The 20012-nt window shown below is 44.8% G+C and overlaps 1 protein-coding gene across 1 annotated transcript in view; it reads left to right on the top strand.

Moving 5' to 3' along the window:
- The window catches only part of dspa (desmoplakin a), a 99141-nt gene that overhangs the window by 60546 nt on the left and 18583 nt on the right, over positions 1–20012 (top strand). Inside the window, exons 17-21 of the mRNA XM_072467012.1 lie at positions 3245–3383; positions 7532–7725; positions 11568–11730; positions 14532–14615; positions 14711–14818. Of these exons, the coding sequence (XP_072323113.1) occupies positions 3245–3383; positions 7532–7725; positions 11568–11730; positions 14532–14615; positions 14711–14818 (688 nt within the window). The remainder of the gene's footprint in view (positions 1–3244; positions 3384–7531; positions 7726–11567; positions 11731–14531; positions 14616–14710; positions 14819–20012) is intronic.

Raw genomic sequence — 20012 nt, 5'->3', positions numbered from 1 at the left:
TTGCATTATGGTGTTGTCAAATTTTGTTTGTTAGTAGTTCTTCAGATTAAAAATATTCCATTAGCACAGAAGACTGGTAAGGATGCATCCTAAGAAATTAGGGAACTGTACATGTACAGACTGCATGATCCAAATTCAGATCGTAGTTACGCCAATGTTATAACTGGTTTGAATTTGGCCCAGGCGTTTTCTAAAGGCTGAGATCAGGTATAAGCTTTAATGTAGGCACATGAAGATTTAACATCTCAATTCTGTTAGTCCATTTAGTCATCTTATTGTGAAATATGTTTTTTAAATCTAGTTCAAACCCTTATTTTTGGATATAAAAAATTACAGTTTGCAGGGGAAAAACAGCTGATTTTTTTTTTTAGAAAGCATTTTGAATAATCATGGGAAGCTGGTAGCCAGAGTACACGATCAATGACAAGTCTTCCCTTTTTATTTTTTCATGGGATGTCAGAGTTTATTGCTCACGCCTAATGGTCCTTGAGAAGGTGGTGCTGAGTGACCTTCTTGAACTGCTGCAGTTCGTACGATGTTGATACAATCTTAGTGCCATTTGGAAAGAGTTCCAGGACTTTGACCCAGTAACAGTAAAGGAACAGTGATACAAGTCCGCATGCTTGGAGAGGAACTTAACAGCTGGTGGTGTTCCCATGCATTTTCTGCCTTTGTCCTTCCAGGTGGTGGTGTTCACGGGTTTGTAAGGTGCTGTTGAAGGAGCCTTGATGGGTTAATGCAGTGCATCTTGCATATTAAGTCGTCGCACAACACCAGGTTAAAGTCCAACAGGTTTATTAGAAATCGCAAGCTTTCGGCGCCTGATCCTTCATGGATGAAGTGGAGGCAGGTTCATAAACACAGCATACATAGGCAGCGACACAATTGCAAAGACAATTACAGGTTAAAATGTGAAGAATGGTTGGAATGCAAGTCTTTACAGGTAAACAAGTCTTTACAGGTACAAACAGTGTGAGTGGAATGAGGGACAATCACAGGTCATCGAGGTGTGAATTGTCTCAAGCTGGGACAGTTAGTAGGATTCTGCAAACCCGGGCAGTATGGTGGGGGTTACATGCAAAGTGACATGAACCCGAGATTCCAGTTGAGGCCGTCCTCGTGCGTGCGGAACTTGGCTACCAGTTTCTGCTCGGCGGTTCTGCATTGTCGTGTGTCTTGAAGGCATCCTTGGAGAATGTTTACCCGAAGATCAGAGGCTGAAAGTCCTGACTGCTGAAGTGTTCCCCGACTGGAAGAGAACACTCCTGCCTGGTGATTGTTGTGCGATGTCCGTTCATCCGTTGTCTTAGTATCTGCATGGTCTCGCTGATGTAACGCGCCTTGGGACGTCTTGTATATGGTACACGCTGCTGCCACTGCATCATTGATGGAGGGAGTGAATATTTGGGCTGGGGGGGGGGGGTGCTGATAAACCATGCAACTTTGTTTTGGATTGTTTTGAGCTTCTTGAGTGTTGTTGGAGTAGTACCGGCCAAGTGGAGAGTATTCCATCACACTCCTGATTTGTGCTTTGTGAACAGGCTCTCTGGAGTCAGGAAGTGAGTTGCCGAGCTCAAAATTCACAGCCTCTGACCTGCTCCTGTTGTCACAGTATCCATATGGCTGGTCTAGTTAAGTTTCTAGTCAGTGGCAATCCCCAGGATGTTGATAGTAGGGGATTTAGTGATGGTGATACCATTGAATATCATGGGGTGATGGTTAGATTCTCACTTGTTGGAGATGGTCGTTGCCTGCCGCTTGTGTGGCATGAATGTCATTTGCCACTTAGCAGCCCAAGCCTGAATGTTGTCCAGGCCTTGCTGCATGTGGACCACAGACTGCTTCATTATCTGAGGAGTTGCAAATTAAGCTAAATGTTACGCAATCATCCCACATCTGTCCTTATGGGCAGGAGATCATTGAAGCAGCTGAAGATGAGGGTGGCACAGTGGTTAACACTGCTAACTCTCAGCGCCAGGACCGGGGTCGATTCGACCGTACTGACTATGTGGAGTTTGCAAATTCTCACCCGAGACTGCGTGGGCTTCCTCCGGGTGCTCTGGTTTCTTCCTACAGTGCAGGTTAGGTGGATTGCCCATGCTAAATTGCTCCTTAGTGTCCAACGGCATGGGGATAGGGCAGGGGAGTGGGCCTAGGTAGGGTGCTCTTTTAGAGAGTCGGTGCAGACTCAATGGACTGAATGGCCTCCTTCTGTACTGTAGAGATTCAATGTATGACTCCAACCAAACTTTTCCATCATTCCCATTGACTTCAATTGTGCCAGGATTTTTTGGGTCACTCTCAGCTCTGGAATTCAGTTCTTTTGTCCATGTTTGGACCAAAGCTGTAATGAGGTCAGGGGTACCGTGCCCCTGGTAGAAGCAAACTGAGCATCAGTGAACCAAGTTGTTGCAGAATAGGTGCCGCTTGGTAGTACTGACAGCGACCCCTTCCATGACTTTGTTAATGATTGAGAGTAGACTGATGGGGCAGTATTTGACCGGGTTGAATTAGTCCTGCCTTTGTAGACTGGACATACCTGGGCAATTTTCCACATAGATGCCAGTTCAGCGACAACTCTAGTGGATGCTGGTGTGGTAGCTGTACTGGAATAGCTTGGATAGTTCTGGAGCACAAGTCTCTGGTACTGCTAGAATGTTGTTGTGGGCCCATACCCATTGCAGTACTTGGGAAAAACCCACAATAATAATAAACTTTATTAGTGTCACAAGTAGACTTACATTAACACAGCAATGAAGTTACTGGGAAAAGCCCCTAGTCACCACACTTTGCCGCCTGTTCGGGTATGCTGAGGGAGAATACAGAATGTCCAATTCGCCTAACAGCACATCTTTCGGGACTTGTAGGAGGAGCCCCCGGACGTGCAGACTCCGCACAGACAGTGACCCAAGTGGGAATCAAACCTGGGTTTGAAGCAGTTTGATGCTGTGAAGCATCAATGCTAACCACTGTGCTACCATCCGAACATAGACATAAGAATTATTGTTGAATAAGACTTCTCCATTGCAACTGAATCAAAAATATATCCTTCTGCTTTATTGTAACTTAACCAAGAGAGGATATCAGGCATTGTATCGATTTCTAAATGATAAGAGATGTGGCCCTTTGTAGAATCCCCTCTTCTCAGCTTTAAGAACCATGCTGGAGTGTTATTTGTGAGCCCATGTTAATTGTTTATTTCTATTTTTGCATGAATGCACTAATTGCATTAATTTGGTTTTAGAATGAAAGCACTGAAGTTGCTCTTTCAAAATATTCTGGAGGCGGAGGATGTGATAAAAGTTTATGAAGCTCGACTAACTGAAGAGGAAACAGTCCCAATGAGTTTGGATAAAATAGAATTACACCGATTCAATCTCAAGGTAAACCGAATTGATTTTATTCGTTCAGGAGGTGAGAGCGTCACTGGCTGGGCCAGGGCTGTTTAGCACAGGGCTAAATCGCTGGCTTTGAAAGCAGACCAAGGCAGGCCAGCAGCACGGTTCAATTCCCGTACCAGCCTCCCCGAACAGGCGCTGGAATGTGGCGACTAGGGGCTTTTCACAGTAACTTCATTTGAAGCCTACTTGTGACAATAAGTGATTTTCATTTCATTCATTTATTGGACTGAGTAGTTTACTAGACAATTTCAGAGGGCATTTAAGAGTTAGCCACATTGCTATGGGTCTAGAATAACATGTAGTCCAGGTAAGGACGACAGATTTCCTTCCCTAAAGGACACTAGTGAACCAGGTGGCTTTTTACGACAATCGACAATGGTTTCATGGTCATCATTAGACTTTTATTGAATTCAAATTTCACCATCTGCCATGGTGGAATTTGAATCCGGGTCCCCAGAGTATTATTTTGGGTTTCTGGATTACTAGTGACAACACCACTGCTCCTCTGCCTCGCCATACCACTGTGCCACAGCCTCACTGTATCAGAGCCACTTGTGTTACTTTCAGTTCTCATTAAACACATTGGGGGTAATTTTCACCTTTTTGGGGGGTAGATAGTTAAATTGTTGTGGTTGATTGCCCATCCATTGTAGAACTTGTCCTATTTTGGTCCCATTGATTTCTACAAAGTCGATGTGATCTGCTCAAATTATCACTGGGATACATCTCAATAAACATTTGTACCCCTGCAGTACAAAGAGATCATTTTTAGGGTGAAAACAGTGAGTGTTAGGTTATTCAGTGATGGAGGGAATCACATCCAAGACTGGATCTGTAGTCCCACAACATGCATACACTTTCCAATAGCAGTCAGTGAATCAGCAAATCTTCCCCTGAAAAAACTGCCTCTGCTAAGCCCACTTTGATCTGCCTCTGCTAGGCACACTTTGAGATATTAGATGACTTATACTGAAACATGGTTAAAGGATGGTCACGACTGGGAGTATCCGAGGGTATCAAATCTTTCGGAAGGACAGAGTGGATGGTAAGGGAGGTGGTGCAGCTCTGTTATTTAAGGATGACATCCGGGCAACAGTAAGGGATGACATTGGTGCTATGGAGGATAAGGTTGAATCCATTTGGGTGGAAATCAGGAATAGTAAGGCGAAAAACAGCAGTTATCATGGGGGATTTTAATCTACATGTCGATTGGTTTAACCAGGTCGGTCAAGGCAGCCTTGAGGAGCAGTTTATAGAATGTATCCGCGATAGTTTCCTAGAACAGTATGTAATGGAACCTACAAGGGAACAAGCGGTCCTAGATCTGGTCCTGTGTAATGAGACAGGATTGATTCAGGATCTCATAGTTAGGGATCCTCTCGGAAGGAGCGATCACAATATGGTGGAATTTAAAATACAGATGGAGGGTGAGAAGGTAAAATCAAGCACTAGTGTTTTGTGCTTAAACAAAGGCAATTACAATGGGATGAGAGAAGAACTAGCTAAGGTAGACTGGGAGCAAAGACTTTGTGGTGAAACAGTTGAGGAACAGTGGAGAACCTTCCAAGTGATTTTTCACAGTGCTCAGCAAAGGTTTATACCAACAAAAAGGAAGGACGGTAAAAAGGGAAAATCGACCGTGGATATCTAAGGAAATAAGGGAGAGTATCAAATTGAAGGAAAAAACATACAAAGTAGCAAAGATCAGTGGGAGACTAGAGGACTGGGAAATCTTTAGGGGGCAACAGAAAGCTACTAAAAAAGCTATAAAGAAGAGTAAGATAGATTATGAGAGTAAACTTGCTCAAAATATAAAAACAGATAGTAAAGGTTTCTACAAATGCATAAAACAAAAAAGAGTGGCTAAGGTAAATATTGGTCCTTTAGAGGATGAGAGGGGAGATTTAATAATGGGAGATGAGGAAATGGCTGAGGAACTGAACAGGTTTTTTGGGTCGGTCTTCACAGTGGAAGACACAAATAACATGCCAGTGACTGATGGAAATGAGGCTATGACAGGTGAGGACCTTGAGAGGATTGTTATCACCAAGGAGGTAGTGATGGACAAGTTAATGGGGCTAAAGGTAGACAAGTCTCCTGGACCTGATGGAATGCATCCCAGAGTGCCAGAAGAGATGGCTAGGGAAATTGCAAATGCACTAGTGATAATTTACCAAAATTCACTAGACTCTGGGGTGGTCTTAGCAAACGTGACACCACTGTTTAAAAAAGGAGGTAGGCAGAAAGCGGGTAATTATAGGCCAGTGACCTTAACTTCGGTAGTAGGGGAGATGCTGGAATCTATCATCAAGGAAGAAATAGCGAGGCATCTGGATGGAAATTGTCCCATTGGGCAGACGCAGCATGGGTTCATAAAGGGCAGGTCATGCCTAACTAATTTAGTGGAATTTTGTGAGGACATTAACAGTGCGGTAGATAACGGGGAGCCAATGGATGTGGTATATCTAGATTTCCAGAAAGCCTTTGACAAGGTGCCACACAAAAGGTTGCTGCATAAGATAAAGATACATGGCATTAAGGGGAAAGTAGTACCATGGATAGAGGATTGGTTAATTAATAGAAAGCAAAGGGTGGGGATTATTGGGTGTTTCTCTGGTTGGCAATCAGTAGCTAGTGGTGTCCCTCAGGGATCAGTGTTGGGCCCACAACTGTTCACAATTTACATAGATGATTTGGAGTTGGGGACCAAGGGCAATGTGTCCAAGTTTGCAGACGACACTAAGATAAGTGGTAAAGCAAAAAGTGCAGAGGATACTGGAAGTCTGCAAAGGGATTTGGATAGGCTAAGTGAATGGGCTAGGGTCTGGCAGATGGAATACAATGTTGACAAATGTGAGGTTATCCATTTTGGTAGGAATAACAGCAAAAGGGTAATATAATTTAAATGATAAAATATTAAAACATGCTGCTGTGCAGAGAGACCTGGGTGTGCTAGTGCATGAGTCGCAAAAAGTTGGTTTACAGGTGCAACAGGTGATTAAGAAGGCAAATGGAATTTTGTCCTTCATTGGTAGAGGGATGGAGTTGAAGACTAGGGAGGTTATGCTGCAATTGTATAAGGTGTTAGTGAGGCCACACCTGGAGTATTGTGTTCAGTTTTGGTCTTACTTGAGAAAGGACGTACTGGCACTGGAGGGTGTGCAGGGGAGATTCACTAGGTTAATCCCAGAGCTGAAGGGGTTGGATTACGAGGAGAGGTTGAGTAGACTGGGACTGTACTCGTTGGAATTTAGAAGGATGAGGGGGGATCTTATAGAAACATATAAGATTATGAAGGGAATAGACAGGATAGATGCGGCAAGGTTGTTTCCACTGGCGGGTGAAAGCAGAACTAGGGGGCATAGCCTCAAAATACGGGGAAGTAGATTTAGGACTGAGTTTAGGAGAAACTTCTTCACCCAAAGGGTTGTGAATCTATGGAATTCCTTGCCCAGTGAAGCAGTAGAGGCTCCTTCATTAAATGTTTTTAAGATAAAGATAGATAGTTTTTTGAAGAATAAAGGGATTAAGGGTTATGGTGTTCGGGCCGGAAAGTGGAGCTGAGTCCACAAAAGATCAGCCATGATCTCATTGAATGGTGGAGCAGGCTCGAGGGGCCAGATGGCCTACTCCTGCTCCTAGTTCTTATGTTCTTATGCTCTTATACCTAACTGAGGAATCTAGAAAATAGGACAAGATTCGTCAAACGTCACTGGGTGGTTTTATCTCCCACCCTGCCCATCTCCCGCCAGTTTTACACTGGCACACCTGGCTAGTATTAATGTTAGAGTTAAAAGCCAAACCATGCAAATTGGAAGTCTGAGAAGTAATTTGATGGGACAGTGTCAGGGTGCTGGAAGTGGGACCACTGAAGAGCTCCACTGGGGGGGGGGGGGGGGGGGGGGGGGGATTCCTCTTATTGATTTTGTGGGGGGGGGGTAGGGTGGTATCTGTGCATTGTTTTGGGGGGGGGGGGGGTTCCGGTGTTGCATATCGCCGATCAGAGCTCTCATTAAAACGCTGCCCTGATCTCTGGATTCCCGGCTGTGCAGGGAATTGAAAATTCCGCCCATTGTCTTTTTTTAAAAGTAGCTATGTGCACTAATGTTTTACACTTTTTTTTTTCTTAGAAAATGAAGAGTGAACTGGATCAGAAGAAAGACTTAATTATGACTATGCAGCAAAATATGCAGAAGTCCCTTCGAATCAACAATGACATAATGCCATCTTTCTACAAATGTGATATTGACCTCACTAAATACAATGAAAAGGTCACGCAGATGTCTGACCGATGGCAGAGAATTTACAAAGAAATTGATAGCAGGTTGGATATTGCCTATTTAAAATTTTAAAAATTAAGTATATTAGTTCAGTTCAGTCGGTAGAAATCTTGTCCTGAATGAAGAGATTATAGGTTCACATTTCTTGTCAAGGATCCTGGAAGTTTGAGCTTGTCAATTCTGCACGGAACTGGGTTTTAGTTGTAAATTGAAGGGAGGATACACAAGAACAGGAAAGGTAACTAATAGTTTGAACACCACTAAACACATCCAGTTTATTGTACCTCCGATAAATGTACAAAATCCTGCTGAAGTATTGGTAGCTGTCATACATAGAACCATCAAATCTCTACAGTCCATTCAGTCCAGTGAGTCTGCACCGACCCTCCAAAAGAGTACCCTACCTAGACCCACCCCTGAACACTAAGGGGCAATGTTAGCTTGGTCAGTCCACCTAACCTGCACATCTATGGACTGTAGAAGGAAACCAGGGCACCCAGAGGAAACCCACGCAGGCACTGGGAGAACATGCACACTCCACACAGTCGCCCAAGGCCGGAATCGAACCCAGCTCCCTGGCGCAGTGATGCAGCAGTGCCATCCACGCACTGACTTTGTGGATGGGTCATTCAGGATTTGAATTTTGAATGGTCGAATTGCCATAAGAAGATAATATTTGTAAACAAACAGTAATTGAAGGAGTGCGCCCAATTCCAACATGCTGGACTTGGTAAGATTGGTTGTGCATTTCAATTTATATTCCTTTGGGGGTGGTTCAAAAGGCATCTTCAGCAAGAAGCCTGCCTGAAGGAAAGGCAACATCTTGAATAAAATGGCTTCTGGAGCCAGAGTGTTGTGGCCTTAGACTAATAGTTTGTGGCGACACGGTGGCACAGTGGTTAGCACTGCTGCCTCACAGCACCAGGGACCCCAGTTCGATTCCGACCTCTGGTGACTGTCTATGGAGTTTGCACATTCTCTCTGTCTGCATGGATTTCCTCCGGGTGCTCCGGTTTCCTCCAACAGTCCAAAGATGTGCAGGTTAGGTGGATTGGCCACGCTAAATTGCCCCGAAGTGTGCAAAGCTTTGGTGAGGTTACAGAGATAGGGCGGGATTGGGTCTGTGCAGGATGGTCTTTCAAATCACCGGTGCAGACTCGATGAGCCAAATGGCCTCCTTCTGCACTGTAGGGATTCTATGTCAATACCCAGTTTTCTGGTGGAATAGCCTCATTTGTCTCCATTACTGACTAGAGGCTGAGGTCACTCCAGACTGTCCCCTAGTAGAGAATGTGGAGCTTGAAATCTAGTGGTGGGGAAACATGGCAGCTAAGGAAGGTAGAAGTGTCTTAATAAGGGGCTTTTCACAGTAACTTCATTGCAGTGTTAAAGTAAGCCTACTTATGACAATAATAAAGATTCTTATTATAGTGAAATGAAAAGTATTAATTCTTATGGAGAAGGATTTGGATACTCCCAAAGATAGACATCAAAGCATTTCACAAAAATTGTCATGAGTATATCATAATCTCTGCCCCATTTTCATAGAATCCCTACAGTGCAGAATCAGGCCATTCAGCTCATCGAGTCTACACCGACCCTTCGAAAAAGTCCTCTACCCATGCCCATCCCCTCTATCTTCGTAACTCCATAACCTGACCACATCCCTGGACACTAAAGGGCAATTTATCATGGCCAATCCACCAACATGCACATCTTTGGATTGTGGGAGGAAACTAGGGCACCTGGAAGAAACCCACAAAGACACTGGGAGAAAGTGCAAACTCCACACAGGCAGTGACCCAAGGCTGGAATTGAACCCGGGTCCCTGGCGCTGTGAGGCAGCAGTGTTAACCACTATGCCATCATGCCGCCCTTTAAATTAAGTCACCCATTTTATATCATAATCTCTACCCCATTTTTATAGAATCCCTACAGAAGATGGCCATTCAGCGAATTCTTATATTGATGTGAAAGTATATTGATGTTTGGTATGTGAAGATGTTGAGGGATGTCCAGATCTGTAATCAAGTGGGGGAAAAAAAACTTAAGTGCCTGCGTCCCAAACAATTTCAGGAAAAGGGTCTAAATGTTTGCGGACTCCAAAGTAAAGGGTGTTGAAGTGGACCAATTCTGAACCCAGTTTAATGCCACCCATATTGACAAAAGCAGGTCAAAGCAGATTCTTAATGTTCACTGATGTTTGTAGGACTCTTTTAGGATTAGCATCAGTCAGCACTAGCTGCCCAATAGCAGTTCATTTACATTTGGGGAAGATTGTGATTTCAACGTAAATACTGGACCAAGCAGTTGACAAGCAGCATAATACATATTGTATTGTAATGTTCACGTTTTTAAAATTTCATTTATATATTTGGTCCAGCATTTTTTCCCCATCCCTAATTGCCCTTGAGAAGGTGGTGGTGAGCTGCCTTCCTGAACTACTTCAGTCCTTGTGACGTAGGTACACGCACCATACAGTTCTCAGATTTTAACTCCGCTACAATGAAGGAACGGTGATATATGCCCAAGCCAGGAAATTGAGTGGCTTGGAGGGGAACTTCAAGATGGTGGTGTTCTCTGAGTCCGTTGGGTTGTCCTTCCAGTTGGTAATGACCAAGGATTTGGGAAGTGTTGGCTGAAGAGCCTTGGTGAGTCTGCAGTGCGTTAAAGATACACAGCAGCCACTGTGCGTCGATGGTAGAGGGAATGAATGTTTGTCGATCGGGGCCACGAAGCGTGTTTTGTCCTGGATGGTGTCGAACATCTTGAGTGTTGTTGGAGCTGCACTTATCTAGGCAGATGGGGAGGATTCCGTCACACTCCTGGCTTGTACGTTGTAAATCATGGACAGGCTTTGGGAAATGAGTTACTCATTGCAGGATTCCCAGCCTCTGATCTGTTACAGCCATGGTGGCCGGGAGTTTCTAGTAGCCCCCCATCCTCCCTTGCACCTTTCCAGCGATGGAGGCAGCTCGTCTTTGGCCGCTGGCAGATCGTCTGGTCCCACTGAAGTCTATAGCATTCTGCATGGTTCGCTCGACAGTCCCATCACCGGGGAACCTTCAGCAGTACTGGAGGAGCATGCTGGAAGAAAGGGCTAGAAAATGCCGCATAATCATTTGGCAAGACCAGTTCAGTTTTTGGTCAATGGTGATCCCCTGGATGTTGATAGTGGGGGACTCGGTAATGGTAATGTCATTGAATGACATGGGGATGATGAATCTAAGATTCTTTCTTGTTGGAGGTGGTTAGTTCCTGTCACTTGCATGGTGTGAAGATTACTTGCTGCTTGTCAACCCAAGTCTGGATATTGTCCAGATCTTGCTGCCTTTGGACATGGGTTATTTCAGTATCTGAGGAGTTGCAAATGGTGCTGCGCGTTGTGTAATAATTAGCAAACATCCCCCATTCTGACCTTAAGATGGAAGGAAGGTCATTGAATCAGTTGAAGGTGGTCGGGCCTCAGACACTACCCTGAGGAACTCCTGCAGTGATATTTTGGAATGGAAATGATTGACCTCCTGCAACTGCAACTATTTTCTTTGTGGGTATGACTCCAGCCAGTGGAGAGTTTTCCACCTGATACCCATTGACTCCAGTTTTGCTGAGGCACCTTGATGCCACAATCTCCTTGATGTCAAGGCTGTGACTCTCTTCACTCTAAGTTACTCACTCATAGCTTCTCTTATTCATGCTTCTCCGCAGCTGTTCCTTGCTACAGCCCATAACATTTCTGAAATTGTGGCTAGAAACCATGATATGTCAGTAATTTTACTGGCTAATAATTTACAAGAAAAGAATAAAAGTTAAATCATAAAGACATTGCAATCAATTCATTATTACACCCATGGAATGAGATATGTATTTTTTCTTTGTTCTGCAGATATTTAGACTTGGATAAGGAACATAGGCAATTGAAAGACTATGGAGAATTGTTCCAGAACCTGAGCAAGTGGATTGACGTGACAAAACAGAAACAGGATACATTGCAAGTTAATAGATTTGGGGATATAAATATCCTAGTGGATCAGCTAAATGAGCAGAAGGTTTGTATGAATTTACTTTTTTGAACTATACTGTCTTCTTGTAATTACTGGAGAAAGTCATTTTATTCGTGTATTGATTTCAAACCAATTTAACTGGTTAAATCCAGTGAAAGTTTCATAAGAATGTAAGAACCAGGAGTCTCGGCAGTTCAGCCCCTCGAGCCTGCGGTGTCATTTAATACAATCATGGCTGATCTCATCTCAAGTTCCTCTGCAGCCCAGATGAGATATCCCGAACCCTGGTACCAGGTAGGCATCACAACCTTTGGGACTCTCGATCTTGATCACAGAGAACAGTGTCTATGCCCCTAGCTATGCTATCCCCAATTACGGCTACAATTCTGTTTTCTCCCCCCGCTTGAATGGCTCCCTATACCACGGTGCTGTGGTCAGTTTGCTCATCCTCTCTACAGACTCCGCTCTCATCCACCCAAGGAGAAAGAATTTTGCCCTGTTGGACAGGGGCTGAAACTGCTACAACCCTACCTCCTGTCCCTGAGCACTGTCCAAATTCAAGGTAATCTAGGGGGCAGTGGCTGTCTCCTGAAATACAGTGCCCAGGGAACATACGCTCTCCCTCGTGCATCGCAGCAACCGAAGCTCAGACTCCAGCGTGTCAACTCTGAGCTGACGTTTCCCGAGAAACCAACACTTGCTGCAGATGTGGTAACTAGTAACCAGCTCCCACATCATGCAGGTACAGCACATCGCTTGGCCTTGCATCTCTATTTTATTTAATTTTTGTATTTTTAAAAAGAAATTCCTGCTGATATTTAGTTTTTTTTAATCTGTTAAATATTTCTCCTTTTTACCTTTAACTGGCTGGGTCCACCTCTCTCCATGCTGTTTCTCACTCTGAATCTCCTCTCCCTTTTCCTGTTGCTTTAACTGACTGGATGATCCTCTCTGTGCTGTTTCTCGTTCTGTAGCTACTCTCCCTTCCCCTGCTGTTCTAAGTGGCCTGGTCCGCCTCTCACCGTGCTGTTTCTCGTGCTGAAGCTGCTCTCTTTTCCCCCGTTGTTGTAACTGGCCGGGTCTGCCTCTCTCTGTTGATCCTTGCTCTCCAGATTGTACATCGTGCATCTCAAAAAAGCTGATGACCAATTGTGGTATTGGATATTTCCACAAAAAAAATAAGATTTACAGTAACTGTTTGGTATCTATTTTGCCTGAATTTTGGGGTTGGAGCCAAGAAATGGTGCGAGTTGTTCACTCTCGTAAGCTTTAGGAAATCTAAATCATGCTGAAACCAAAATAAAGAGAGAAAGACAGATGAGATTGAGAGATAAGGGACAGAAAAATAGTTAATTCTTAACCCTAAAAAACGCTGACGGAATCTGACTCCACACTTGTAAAGTTAAATTTTTAGTGCCAGAGAGGTTATTTGGAAATAATTCTGACATGGCATGCTGTTTAAAAATTAATAATAATAATCTTTACGAGTGCCACAAGTAGGCTTACATTAATACCGCAGTGAAGTTACTGTGAAAATCCCCTAGTTGTCACACTACAGCGCCCGTTTGGGTATTACACTTGAAAGCACCAGGGTGAGTTTATTCCACTATGCCCAGTGGGCAATTACAGCAACTTCATGTTGTTGCATGGATTTCAATTCTGGGCGTCTGGGAGGAATGGGGTAACTTAAAAAGCAACTTTAGGATTTCCATGTTTAATTGTACACCTGCGTGCTTTGGAAGTTGTCCAATTTACTCCATAAAAGGAGTGAGTGCCCATGGCGTCATTGTTATTTTTAGCATAAATCTGGGCCCTGAATTATACACTGGCAATGATTAAAATAAATTGTAGGATCATCATAACGTGTCTGTTTTGCTTCTCCACACCATTTTATTTTCCCCACTTTTCTGGTTTTTCCACGGCACACAACAGTTGTGGATTGAGAGTGGGAAATCCACCACCTCAAGTTCCCTGTTGATTCTCTTGCCTACTTGTTGCAAGACTCATCATTATGGCTTTGTTGCACCTCATTCTAGTTTTTCACAACCGTCTTTGGGAAGGTGCTGAAGTGTCTGTCAGGCAGCATACAGCTGCGTTCAAGACATTCGCGGAAACCCAGTGTGTTTCATTACCCTGACAGTGGCCTGGGTCCAGTGTAGGAAAGGAAATCTGTGTCCTTTCCGTCTTGTGACATTGGTAATGACCTACTGTGGGGGGAAAGCAACAGCCAGGGATGCTTTCATCAACAAATTGGATTTATACAGCATGTTTGACATGGTTTAATGTCTGAAGACATGTCGGTGAAGTATTATTAAACACAATTTTGAGGTTTTGGGGCAGATAATCAAAAGCCTGGTCAAAAAGTGAGATTTTCACAAGCATCCCTAAGGCTGAGATGGGGGTGCGGGAGGAGGAATGTTGTTCTGGAGTTTTGGGCCTAGGCAGTTGGAGGCATGGCAACCAAGACAGAAGTTATTAAAATTGGAGGAAGTGGGGTAAGGGAGGGTGGTGTGGTGCAGGGTGGCTAGAATTAAGAAGCACAGCGTCTCAAAGGTTTGTATGGCTCAAAGAGGTTACAGAGATGGGGAGGTAGTGATGTCATTGAGGGATTTGACAAGAATTTAAAATATAAACCGTGCTGGAAATACTCAGCAAGCCTGGCAGTAACATTGGAGAGAGAAACTGAGTTTAATGTTTCGATTCGCATATGACTTTCCTCCCATTCACCTCAACTCTGAAATGAATGTTAATTCAATTACCAACCATTCATTATTATAACTGAGATGGACTAATTTTATTGAAAATGTTTTCCTACTTGAATGCAAACATACTTTACTGTTGAACAGAAGTTGTACTCTGAAGTAAAGAGCAAACGAGGCAATGTTGAAGATTACCAAAAGCATGCAGACCTATGTGCAACGTCAGTAAAGGTAAGAAACTCCAATACGGTCTTGTAGGTGAATAATTTAATTTTGTATGTGTTATTGTGGTATATGTTATATACATAATATTATTTATTCAACAGGATTATGAGCTACAACTAGCGTCATACAGTGCTGGTTTGGAAACACTGCTCAATATTCCAGTCAAAAGACAGCTGACTCAATCAATTTCCAGTACAATTCTTCATGAGGTAGGAAACATTTACTTGTTCTGAACTTTTGCTGCAATCTATTTCCTTATCTTGAGTTGAGCACAAAAGTTACGACTGACTAAAATAGTAATTAAATTCTTAATCCCTTGACATGACATTCTCTGTTCACTATTTGAATTACGGCATAAATCCATTTATTTAAACCCATTAAACATCTGGTTGTTAATGCAACCTAAAATAATTTGCTAACCTTGTTCGGTGCTCATTGAAGTGTAAAACGTGTGTTTCTGAATGTTAGCCCACACATCAGAAATATTGGGCGGGATATTTCACGCCTATCATGACGCGTTTCGCCACGACAGAGGCAGAGTGCCTTTGGCTGGCAGCAGGATATTCTGGTTCCATGGTCCCATCAATGTCAACGGGGTTTCCTGTTGTTTGCACTGGGGCCATCATTGGTGGGGGGGTGGGGGGGTTGCCGTCAGTGTGACCAGGAGATCCCGCTGTCTGGAACAGCCGGAAAATTCTGGCCATTGTTTTAGAAACGGCATTAAGATGTGCTGTGTGTTCCTGTACTTGAAAGTTGCTGTAAAATTACATTTTCTATCAAGCTGCATGACAATCAATAAGCAACCGATTACTACTGGTGATAACTACAGACAAACGCTTTTCCTAGACCTTCCTGCATTCTCAGTTAAAGCAGCATTTAAATCTTAATTAATCCTAATAAATCCAATACTATTAAAAGTTATATTTAAATTATTGCTCATAAATTTCCCATGTTTTCCACTCTCTGGGTTTTCTTTCTCCCTTTTATCATCTAGTTATAGTTGCATAGTTTAAGCTCCACCCCCCTCCAATCAAGGCTAATTTAATAAAATAAATAATGCAAGTTCATATATGAATGGCAGTATAGCACATCGGAGTTTGGAGAATATTATAGTCCCAGCTAATCACATCAGCAGAAAGTATTTTCACCTTGAGCAGCTTCATCTCCCAGAATGTTGAGCTGGAGTTTGAGGTGTAGACATTATGGGGTATCAGGGAAGGGAAGCATTGACCGGGGGGGCATTTCTGGCACCCTTGACAGGTTTGGTTCGGGGTAGGGGGCGTTTTTTTGGGAAGTGGAGAGGACTGCCTCCTTGCACTTTTACCAGTGGTGCCTCCAGAGCAGTGGCAGCAATCCACCCACTCGCGGTGGGAAGCCAATAACAGTTTTGGAAAGTTATATGGCGGGATTCTCCACAGCCCTACGTCGAAATCTGGAAGGCGATCGGGTGGAGAATGGCTCCTGACGCCGAAATTGCAGCAGGCACTGGTTTGACGCCGGGTCGCGATGCTCCACCCCCTCCAAGTCGGCGACATCGAGACATGCGCCGCACGCAGTCGCAACCCCGTTGGAATGTAATTCGCAGGCCCACCCATGTTTCGCTGCCTCCATTGGGCCGAGTTCCCGACGGTGCGGGCCATGTGTGGTCTCAGCAGCCATGAGCCTGGCATGGCGCCTGTGGAGGGAGAGCGAGAGGGCGTGTGGACAGTGTCCAGCACCGCCACACTTGGCTGAGATCCGTGCCGCTGGCCGGGGGCTCCTGCCAGGGCTGGGGGCAGTGGGGGGGGTTCGGTGGGCGGGTATGTGGTCCAGCGCAGCTTGGAGCCATCTTTTCCGGCGCAATCAGTGCGTGTGTGGGGTGTGTAGGCGTATGGCCTGTCCGCCCTGCGCCTGTGCAGGACGGACCCGGTGATTCTCCAAAAATTTCTATGCATTCTGCGGGTGTTTCACACGACACCGGTGCTAGCCCGTCACTGGTAGAGGAATCGGTGAGGGTTTCACGCAGATTTTCCCATCGTGAAACACCACGGATCCTCCTCTGGCGTCGCCCTTAGTCTCAGGAACAGAGAATCCAGCCCATGGTAGTTTGACCCTACATGTCTGCAGCTTGTCTACTCACAGGAGATGACAGCAGCACGTGAGGTTGGAGTGCCACAGGATGTATATGCAAGGGTCACCCTAAGTCAGGATATCTTTCGGACTATCGTTCTCCCCGTGTCCGCGTGGGTTTCCTCCGGGTGCTCCGGTTTCCTCCCACAGTCCAAAGACGTGCAGGTTAGGTGGATTGGCCATGCTAAATTACCCGTAGTGTCCATAAGGGTTGGGAGGGGTTATTGGGTGGAAGTGAGGGATTAATGTGGGTCGGTGCAGACTCGATGGGCCGAATGGCCTCCTTCTGCACTGTATGTTCTATGTAATCTATGTAATCTGCAGACCAAAGCTTGAAATGTCTTGAGTCATCTGCAGATCGATCCTTTGGAGATTGGCCAGAATTCTCCTTTTGGGAGGCTGTTTTGGGAGCACAAATCAGAGGTGATTCACGAGGCAAGGTATTTCTTTGCAAATCCCACTATTGGGCTGCCATTATGAGCAGGCGGCTTCATAGCGAGGTCTGGCGACTTCCTCCTCTTCTCTTCCTCTCCCCCCCCCCCCCCCCCCCAAACAATGCAATCCTGCACCTTCAACATGCAATTTTCTGTTAATCTGCCCCCAACAATACAAGGGTGACCTGAACCCCAATCAGAAACGCCCCCCCATTACAGAGACCCCTGCCTGGAACAATCCAGATAGAGACAGGGGGGGGAAAAAAATCGCTGCTTTAAAACTCTCCTGTGCAATAAACCTGCTGGCTCAGGCAGAGGAAGCAGCGCCTGTCAATTTACAGAAAGAGAAAGCCACATCAGCTGACTTTAAACCCCCTTAGATCTTTGATCTGGAATGTTTTCATTCATATAAATGTGAAATTGATTTTACTGGGCTATGACTGACAGCTTCCACACACCACCAGCTCCCTGGATTATTTAATCTCATTTCCCTTCACACTCGAGTGGATTTCAAGTAGTCAGCTGTGAAACTAACCATGTTTCATCGAAGTTACAATGCAGAAGGAGGCCATTCGACCTATTGAGTCTGCACTGGCCCTTGGAAAAAGCACCCTACTTAATCCCATGCCTCCACCCGATCCCCATAACCCAGTAACCCCACCTAACCTTTTTGACACTTAAGGGGCAATTTAGCATGGCCAATCCACCTAGCCTGCACATCTTTGGACTATGGGAGGAAACTGGAATACCCGGAGGCGGGAATTGAACCGGGGGCCCTGGAGCTGTGAGGCGGCAGTGGGTTTGTGCCACCACCAAGTTTATAAACATCGAGCAATGATTGACAACTCTTTGACCACATCAAAGGCAGTTAAAGTGTTTTCTGCAGAGAAAAAGTGGAAGTGAGAGCAGGATTTGCAGCACGGTAGCACAGTGGTTAGCACAGTTGCTTCACAGCTCCAGGGTCCCAGGTTTGATTCCCGGCCTGGGTCACTGTCTGTGCGGAGTCTGCACCTTCTCCCGGGTGTGTGTGTGGGTTTCCACCGGGTGCTCCGGTTTCCTCCCACAGTCCAAAGATGTGCAAGTTAGGTGGATTGGCGATAATAAATTACCCTTAGTGTCCAAAAAGGTTAGGTGGGGTTACTGGGTTACGGAGATAGAGTGGAGGCGTGGGCTTAAGTAGGGTGCTCTTTCCAAGGGCCGGTGCAGATTCGATGGGTCGAATGGCCTCCTTCTGCACTGTAAATTCTATGATTTGCATTGTGGAGGGGAGGGTGGTCCTCGATGAACTTTGGGGGAAATTCCCTTCCAAGACCGCGCTGCCAAATACCTGCACCCATTCTCATCCACATGTGCCCTGGCCCAAAGTACGGAAGATTCACACGGACTTGGAGAATCTGGCACTTCCATCCTTTGTCTCTCCTTCAGTAGCAGGGGGCATTCATAGTGGCTCTGCTGGCTGCCCTTCACTTTGGGCGCTCTGGCCTTCCCAAATCCTCAGGTGCTCATTGCCCTTAACTGGTGCTCCAGTGTTCCCGGAGGCATTGATTTAATTGGCCCTTTCTGCGAAAGTTGTGCCCATTTGTTTGCCATGCATGTATCGAATTTACAACTTCAAAATGAGCCCAATATTGGGCTCGTGACTTGAAGGGGAAAATTCACCCCATCCTGTCTGTCAATTTCTTTTGGGTGGAATTTTCTCATTTTTTGACTAAGCGTCAACTTGAGTGAAAGGAGTGGTGTAGCACTGCTGGCTTTTCCCACCATACATTTGGACACAGTCAAAAAACCTGGAGGCGGGTCCCCAGATATCACACTGGCTCTGAATGAGCTCACCCTGTCTCAACCCTGGCGTTCTAGAGATTGGGACGCTGTTTTTAAAGGGCACCCAGATCTAAAAAATAAATAATAAATTTCTCTGGCATGAAAGCTGTTTTGGGACTCCCCCCTCGAATCTCCACCACCACCACTCCCACCAAAAACGGGCAGAAAATCCCCTCAGTTATGTTTGCGAAATGCCTATATTAAGCAGGATGATTAGAGCAGAGGTTGATAGCTGCTTGTGTCAGCAATGCTGTGATGATAGAACTGTAAAAATGGAATCCTGCATTGCAAAATTAAGCTATAACCACAAAAACAATATTCCAGCTTTTGAATTGATGAGAGTAATTTTGAGCACATGCAAAAATTACCGGAGGTGATAAGAATGTAAGAAATAGTAGCAAGCCATATTGCCGTATGAGCCTATTCTGCAAAATAAGATTATGGCTGATGTTTGCGCTCAATTCCACTTTCCCCAGATCTCTTCATTCCTTTAGTCCTAAAAATCTGATGATCTCAATCTTGAATATACTCAATGATTGAGCCTCCAGAGCCACTGGTATTGACCCATTTAAAAGATCCACAACCCATTGTGGGATGAAATTTCTCGTCATTGAAGTCCTAAATGTCTGGTCCCTTATCCAGAGACAAATCCCCTTCTAGATTCCGCAGCACAAGGAAACTATTTTGGTTCGCTAAAGAGTGACACATCTCCAGGACTAGATGATTCAGAGGAAATGGATGAAATGCCCTAACCATAATCCTCCAAAGCACTCTTTCTTTGAAAGCTGTTCCTTTAGCTTGGAAAATTGCACACGTCATTTTACTATTTAACAAAAGTGAGTGGACAGCCGAGGGAATTGTAGATCTAAACATCTGCTGCCGGGAGTCTATAATTAAGGATAAGGTGACTAAACAAGCACCTTGAAAATTTTCAGTCGACAGAGGACCAACATTGGATTTGTAAAAAGTATCCCCTGCCCAACAAACCTGATTGAATTTATTTGAAAAGGTGACGAAAATTGTGGATGGGGAATGTCCG

Source organism: Scyliorhinus torazame, chromosome 11, assembly GCF_047496885.1.
Source record: "Scyliorhinus torazame isolate Kashiwa2021f chromosome 11, sScyTor2.1, whole genome shotgun sequence".
NCBI classification, from domain to species: domain Eukaryota; kingdom Metazoa; phylum Chordata; class Chondrichthyes; order Carcharhiniformes; family Scyliorhinidae; genus Scyliorhinus; species Scyliorhinus torazame.
This window is presented reverse-complemented; position numbering and strand designations above follow the sequence as displayed.